The sequence below is a fragment of the Engraulis encrasicolus genome, chromosome 5, assembly GCF_034702125.1.
Source record: "Engraulis encrasicolus isolate BLACKSEA-1 chromosome 5, IST_EnEncr_1.0, whole genome shotgun sequence".
Lineage (NCBI taxonomy): Eukaryota > Metazoa > Chordata > Actinopteri > Clupeiformes > Engraulidae > Engraulis > Engraulis encrasicolus.
In genome coordinates, this window is record NC_085861.1 from 32,495,002 (window position 1) to 32,502,501 (window position 7,500).

General features: G+C 53.1%; 1 protein-coding gene across 1 annotated transcript in view; it reads left to right on the plus strand.

Moving 5' to 3' along the window:
- The window catches only part of atn1 (atrophin 1), a 25,582-nt gene that overhangs the window by 8,102 nt on the left and 9,980 nt on the right, over positions 1-7,500 (plus strand). The window contains exons 5-7 of the mRNA XM_063199134.1: positions 1-2,996; positions 6,550-6,766; positions 7,064-7,500. The exon at positions 1-2,996 is cut by the window's left edge and continues 435 nt beyond it; the exon at positions 7,064-7,500 is cut by the window's right edge and continues 1,499 nt beyond it. Of these exons, the coding sequence (XP_063055204.1) occupies positions 1-2,996; positions 6,550-6,766; positions 7,064-7,500 (3,650 nt within the window). The remainder of the gene's footprint in view (positions 2,997-6,549; positions 6,767-7,063) is intronic.

The window sequence follows — 7,500 nt, forward strand, 5'->3', positions numbered from 1 at the left end:
GGTGGTGGTGCCACTGGAGGGGGTGGAGGTGATGAGGGAGGCGCTAGCGAACGCCGAGACGGTGACGGAGGAGGGGTGGAGGACATGCCACCGGCACCTCTGAAACCCTCACCCTCATTGGCTCCCTCCCTCCGTGGTCCTGGCGAGCTATTGGCTGGTGAGGGTAACGCCAGCGGTGGTGGTGGTGGTGGCGGTGGCATTGGCAGCAGGAAGTCCTATTTCTCATTGGACTCTAAGCTGGTGACCAAAATGGAGTACACAGGGCCGGCAGGAGTGATGCCGGAGGGCCTGCACACTGGCGGGGGTGTCGGTGGTGGTGGTGGTGGTGGTAGGATGAACTCTAAAGTGAATGCTCAGGCAGGGAACAAGGCAGGTGGAGGAGGAGGAGTAGGTGGAGGTGGAGGTGGAGGTGGAGGAGGGGGGACTGGTGAGTACCCTCATGGGAACCAGAACACCTCCCATCCTCCACCCCTGCCCCTGCCGCCACCGCCTGCCCTTAAGCCCCTGGAGGTGGGCCAGAACCTGCCCGGCGATGGCAAAGGTGACAAGCTGGACAAGGCGGACAAGACAGCTCCTCCGTCCTTGCTGCCCCAGACCAGCCCGTTGCCACAGCAACAGACACAGCAACAGCAACAACAACAACAACAGCAACAGTCACAACAGCAGTCCCAGCAGCCTCCCCTGCCGCCCCACACCCACCACTACACCCCCACCAGTTGGCCCGGCAACGCCACCTCCACCGGTTGCCCGGGAAACTGGAGCTACGCTCGTTACCCCGGCAACCACCACCACCCGCACCCGCACCCCCACCCCCCGGTTCAGCAGCAGCAGCTGCCGTCCGTCTACAACCCCCCCTCCCGGCAACACCCCCCTTACCTGGCCGCGCACCCCCACCGGGAATACCTGCCCAGGTACGCAGGGGCGGCCGCCGTGGCTGCTGCCGCAGCTGCACAGGCCGACCGCGAGAGGGAGAGGGAGAGGGAGCGGGAGAGGGAACGAGGCCAGGGACCAGGGCCGGGGCCGGGCCAGGGACAGGTGGACCGTGACAGGGACAGGGACAGAGGGGTGCGAGAGTTTGGGGGAAGAGGCGGGGAGATGGGTCGAGAGTTCCCCATTAACATCAACAGCAGCAACAGGGACAACAATAGGGACAGCAGTAGTGGAGGCAGCAGCAGCAACAGCAGCAGTGCAGGTGGTATGAATAACAACAGCGGTGGGGGTGGGGGTGGGGGTGGAGGCAACATGAGCACCTGTGGAGGAGGAGGAGGAGGAGGAGGGGGAGCCAGGGACGGTAACCAGGCCAGGGAGTTCGGGAGCCTGGCAGGAGGCCAGGGGCGCGAGTACAGTGGGCTGGGTCCGCAGGGAGGAGGAGGAGGAGGAGGAGGAGGTGGGCGCGACTGCCCCCCAGGACCCGGGGGGAGGGAATTTGGGTCAGGTTTCAGAGAGAGGGAGAGAGAACGAGAGAGGGAGAGAGAGAGGGATAGGGACGTGGGCGGAGGGAGGGAGTTCCCCACGCCTAACCAGCAGCACCAGGGGCAAGGTAGAGAGTTTGGGCCGGGTGTTGTGGGGGGAGGGGTGCACGTCAGGGACAAGGAGGGCAGGTGGGGGGAGTTTGGCGGGCAGCTGCGAGACTCCGGGGGTAACAACAACCCCGGTAACAACGGTAACAGTGGCGTAGGAGGAGGACCAGGGAACATCAACAACAACAACCCTGGATCTGGACTGAATCGAGACCGAGACCGAGACCGGGACCGGGACCGGGACCGGCCAAACTCGCCCCCGAATGGCAACCCGAACCACCCAGCCCATGGCACCGGCGGCCCTCACTCCCAAGGCCCCAACCACCCAGGCAGGGACAGGGACAGGGACAGGGACAGGGACTACCCCCCTGGCATGGACCCTCCCCACCCGCAGCCCGGCCAGCACAATAACAATCGGCCCCCCTCCTCCGGACCGGACCCCCACCCACCACCCCACTACCTGAGAGAGTACCCCCCGCCCGGCTCCAAGGACTACCCTTCCTCTCAAGGTGGACCCCAAAACAATGCCCCGCCGCACGGGCCGGGAGGTAGAGAGTACCCCAGCCCCACCAACATGCCTCAGAACATGGGGCGCGAGTATGGGGGAGGAGGAGGGGGAGGAGGCCCGATGCCCCATCCGCCCCATCATCCACACTACCAGGGTGGACAGACGGGCCTGGCCCACCAGGCAAGGGACCGAGAGCGGGACAGGGACGGAGGTGGCCCCCATCCCCCCCATGGACACTACCACCACAACCGAGCTGGTGGAGGTCCCCACCATCCCCCGGCTCTCTCCCCCTCCACGGGGGCCTACGGACATCCGCCCTACCCTCCCCCGCCACCCCCTCCGCCTGCCTCCCAGCCCTCCGGCGGCCACGGAGCCAATCACGGCCGAGCGGGAGGGCCGTATTCGTCCAATCAGACGCCCCCGACCCCTCTGTCACCGCTCCCGAGCCCCTCGACCAACCAGATACCAGGGATGCCCCCATTTAACCAATCAGGCCCCGCGGCGTCTGCGGCAAACATCCAGCTTCCTGCCTCGGGCGTGGCGACGTCCTGCCCGTCCGGTTGCCGTCCTTCCCCTTATCATAGCACTTTAAATAGCCACGGCCCTTACAGCGGGGGCTATCATGGGAACGCTCACAATATCAATGCCATGGCAGCCAACAACACCGCTAATGGCATTGGTGGTGGTGGCGGCATAGGCAACAGTAACAACAGCACACATTTGCCGAACCTCTCGCCACAGAATCCCCCCAAGGTTCAGCATGGTGGTGGTCCGCATGGCGGGCCCAACACCGTGGGCCCAGATGGTCCACACAACAACAGCCCGATTGGCTCCTTGCAGCCGCCCGTCATCAAGGAGGAGCCAATGGAAGAGCGAGAGGAGACGGACACCCCACCCCCTGTCTTGAGGAGCCCCTCCCCCGAGCCAAAGCTTGTCGACATTCCGATCCATGCCAGCCAATCAGCGCGGTAAGTGGGAAATGTGTCTGTGTGCTGATTGGTTACGCGTTGGCTTCTTGGCTCTGTACCAGGATGTGCATTCATGTGGCCAAGTCTTTGTGGGCACATCTTGCCACTTCAATTAGTTGCAGCAGACAGAAAACATTTGAGTTTTTTTATTATTTCGCCAGCAGAAATACATGTTTAGTTTGCTGTTTGACTCATAGTTAGTTATAGTCTACGTTGACTTCAGGGTTTAACTACTATAAACTGAGCAATTTGAAAGGCTTATGTGAGATTTTACACCGGTTTTAAAAGTATGCTCTTAGATGATTGGGTTATTAGATGGTTATAAGATGATACTACCTAAAACACTTCCAACTAAATCTTTTGCCTCTGTGTGCAGAGCCTATATGCTGCGGCAGAGTCTCTGAAAAGCCTGTTACCAGTTCTTATCTGAAATATCATGGAAACAGCCTGCAAAAACTTCCCCATTGTTCCTCCAGTAAGGACATACAAAATGACCATATTTTTAGTTGCTGAACACAATGGACATGCGCCAGATTTTTGCACCGCAGCTATTTCCATGGTAACAGCGAACGTAAACAAGAATCCTCCAAACCTCAGATATGCTTCTGCCTGGAATTTGATTGGCTCTCTCTACAGTACAATCCAGGGCAGGGCATCCAGTCACTGTGCACCGTGCTGCCAGCTCCCTCCGTTGGTTCCCTTCCCTTAAAGCAACACTAAGTGTTTTTTTTTCCTCAAACTTGTCATGTTTTTACCTTAACCCCTTTGTGCAGAGCTTCTGTTATAACCTTATTGTCACCAAAATTGCAATGACCAAGTCTTAATCTGTTAGTTAAGGCTGTTTGTAATGTCATCGTAATGTTTTTCTGATGTAGTTGAGAACTGAGAAGTTTTTGTGAATAGTGAACAGGCACAAAGAGGCTAAGTCACCTCAGTGGAAAACAGCATACCGCCCTGCATGGGATATAACACTCTAAACAAGCATGGAGGAGTGATGAGGTTCTCTATAGTATGAGATACAATTTGTCCTCCAACCCGCGTGATGACTCAAAATGAAAATCTATTCAGTATTGCTGTAGCCTCACAATCTTACACTCTTTAGTGATACATTACGTTTTTTTATAGTGCACCATACGGTATGCAAAATAGTGCACAACAAGGTAGATTATACAAATGTACATAGTGGCAGTAGAAGGCATTGTGCTCTAAAACGGCTATAAATGGCTGTAAAGGGTTAGCCTGGCCCCTGCCCGCCTCGTTGGTCGGTGTGCACAGGTTCCTTGGCTGTGGTTCAGCAGGCAGAGGACAGCAGACGTCTGGGAACCGGAGGGTTCTCGGCTAGAGCCTAGAGCCTAGGAGCCGCTCCTGGCCCCGTGTCAAAGTGCCCTTCAGCTGCGCGCTGAAACCCAAACTGCCCCCGATGGCCTGAAATTAAGCCCTCTACTCTCGTCTGCTCTCCACTCCTCTCCTCCTCCTCTCTTCTACGCGTCTCTACCTCTCAACGCCCCCCCTCCCCCCCTCTACTCTCGTCTGCGCTCCACTACACTCCTCTCTTCTCCACTTCTCCACCTCTCAACGCCTCTCCCCCCACCTGCTCTCCACCCCACTCCTCTTCTGCCCTCCTTTACTCTCCTCCACCACCTCTCCCCTCAACCTCTCAACACCACTCCTCCCTTTTACCCTCATCTTATCTCCTTTCCTCTCGTATGCTCTCCACTCCTCTTCTCCTAATTCCTCTCCTCCTCCACCACCACGTCTCAACTGCTCTCCACAGGCATCTCCTCTTGTCTGCTCTCCATTCCACTCATCTCCTCCTCTCCTCTCCTCCTCCACCTCTCCTCTCCCCTTCCCTCCTCTCCTCTCCTCTCATATGATTTCCACTCCTCTCCCCCAATCACTTCTCAATACTCTTCTGACTTCTCATCAATTAATTACGCTCCTTTTTGCTCCTCTTTTTTCCACTTTTCCTCTCTCCTGTCCTCTCATTCATCCGCTCCTGCTCTCCTCCTCCTCTCCTCCTCCTCTACTCTCCTCTCCTTGCCAGGGACAGGCGTAGCACTGTAAGCTAGGGATGCAAACGATCGACTTTAATCGATCAATTCATTAATCGATTAAAAAACATTAATCGCAATTAATCGACAATTCAACCTACAATAGACCCAGGTGAAATGGGCATGTGAACAGTGTGTGTGAAGAGGGTTGTGAATAGTGGGAATATTTAAAACACCTTTTGATTATAGAGAACTAAATTATATGTGATATTTTATCTCAATTTTTAATTAAAATTTTTGGATTTAGTAGGGTTTTTTTTCGAGAAACATTGGTGACGCTTTAGAATAAGGTTCTTCTAATAGGTTAAGCGTTTATAGTCACTAGTAAGCAGGTAGTAATACCCTTACAAGTGCCCAATAACATGCTTATTAACTTTGTTAACATCTTATAAGCTGCTTATTATGTGTTTATAGTGGTTTATTTTTTTTACTCTTGTTATTTAAATCGGTACACATATCCATCTTGATATGCTGACTAATACTAGATATGGAGGCGTCGCGAAAAAACTAAATTTTCAAGATGGCTGCCATGTGTACCGGTTTTCATGCTTTTAAAGTTTAAAGTTACTCATCAGATGTTAACAACGTTAATAAGCATGTTAACAAAGTTAATAAGCATGTTATTGGGCACTTGTAAGGGTATTACTACCTGTTTACTAGTGACTATAAACGCTTATTAGAAGAACCTTATTCTAAAGTGTTACCGTAACATTGAGATTTCGGGGGGAAAACGCCGCTTATCAATTAATCGTAAGTCGATTGATAAGGCTATCAACTGATGATTAATGAAGTAATCGATAATTTGCATCCCTACTGTAAGCACTTGCAGACGGATTTAGAACAACATACATTTGCTCAAGCTTCAGTCTCACAGCCGAGAGATGATCATAAGCACTATCCATCTGTGGTTCTACAGATGTTTGTGATGATGATGGAAATTCTGATAGTGAAGATGATGATGATTAAGACAGTGATGATTATGATTAAGACAGTGATGATGATGATGACGATGATGAAGAGATGATGATGGTGATTATGTTGATGATGATGTCGAGAATGACTTCTGGATTGCCTGCATGAAAATTATACCTAGGGAAACACCATAAGCAGGAAAATGATAGTAAATTTGAATGGAAACACAATTACTTTCAAGATAATAGTGATGGTGCCACGATGATGATGACGATGGCTGCGTTTGTAAACTAAACCCGATGGTCTGAAAAGAGAATACTGTATTAAAAAAACAAGCATTCCACTCTTGAAAAAATGAAGAGCTCGGATTTTATGTATGGTTTCAAACGCAGTGCTCTGATTGCTTATCTGTTTGCTCAGAGCTCTCGGAGTAGCAGTTTCCGAATATATCTGATGATGATGATGATGATGGTGGTGATAGTAGATGATGGAGATGTTTGGTGATTTTGATGATGATAGTGATGGTGGTGGTATAAAGTACAGTAATGTTCATATTGTCTCCCATGCTCTCTCTCTCTTCTCTTTCCCAGGTTCCACAGGGTACTAGATCGAGGCACGGGGAACTCGTGTGCTCGCAGTGATGTTCTCTTCATCCCACTGGATGGCTCCAAGCTCTGGAAGAAGCGCAACGAGGCCATCGAGAGGGCCCGGAGAGAGGTGGAGCAAAGAGCCCGGGACCTGAGGGAGAAAGAGAGGGAGCGAGAGAGGGAGAGAGAAAGAGAGAGGGACCTGGAACGCCAACTACAGGTGAGTACTACGTACTGTACTTGGATTAGCATCACTTTGAAGCTTTATCCACTCTGATCCTCTGTCTTTTGTTTCTGTTACAATATTGTTTCTGTCGCTTTTTCTGTTTTATTTGTCCTTTTTCCTTAAATTGTATTTTTTTTGCATTCCATATTTTTTTCTAATTATTTCAATTTATACTTTGATATATATATACTGTATATATTTACATTTTTGTCCCTCTTTGTCTGTCTAACTCCTTTTCTAACCCTTTTTCTTCTCCTCCTCTCTTCCTCCCTTTCTCCCTCCCTCCCTCAGCAAAAGGATGGTAACGGTGGCACGCCGGGGGCACTAGGACCCGGAGGTCCCCGTACCGGCGCCTCCCTCTTCTTCCCCACTTCCTCCTCCATCCTCCTGGACCCCGTCTCCTCCACTGCTTCCGTGGTTAACCCCATGCACACCATGCACACATCCCACGCGCAACACCACCACCACCCGGCCGCCCACCACCCCACCCACGTGCACTCCCTGCACCCCTCTCACCACCTGCACCCCTCCCTCTCCCACTCCATCCCCCACTCCCTGCTCCTGCCCTCCATGGGGGGTCACCAGGTGGTGGGAGGTCCCCAGGGTGCGTTGGGCCTAGGCCTGGGTGGCCCCTACTTGGGTCCCGACACGCCTGCGTTGCGCACCTTGAGCGAGTACGCCCGTCCCCACGCCATGTCGCCCCTCGGGGCAGCCGCTAGGGCCCAGGC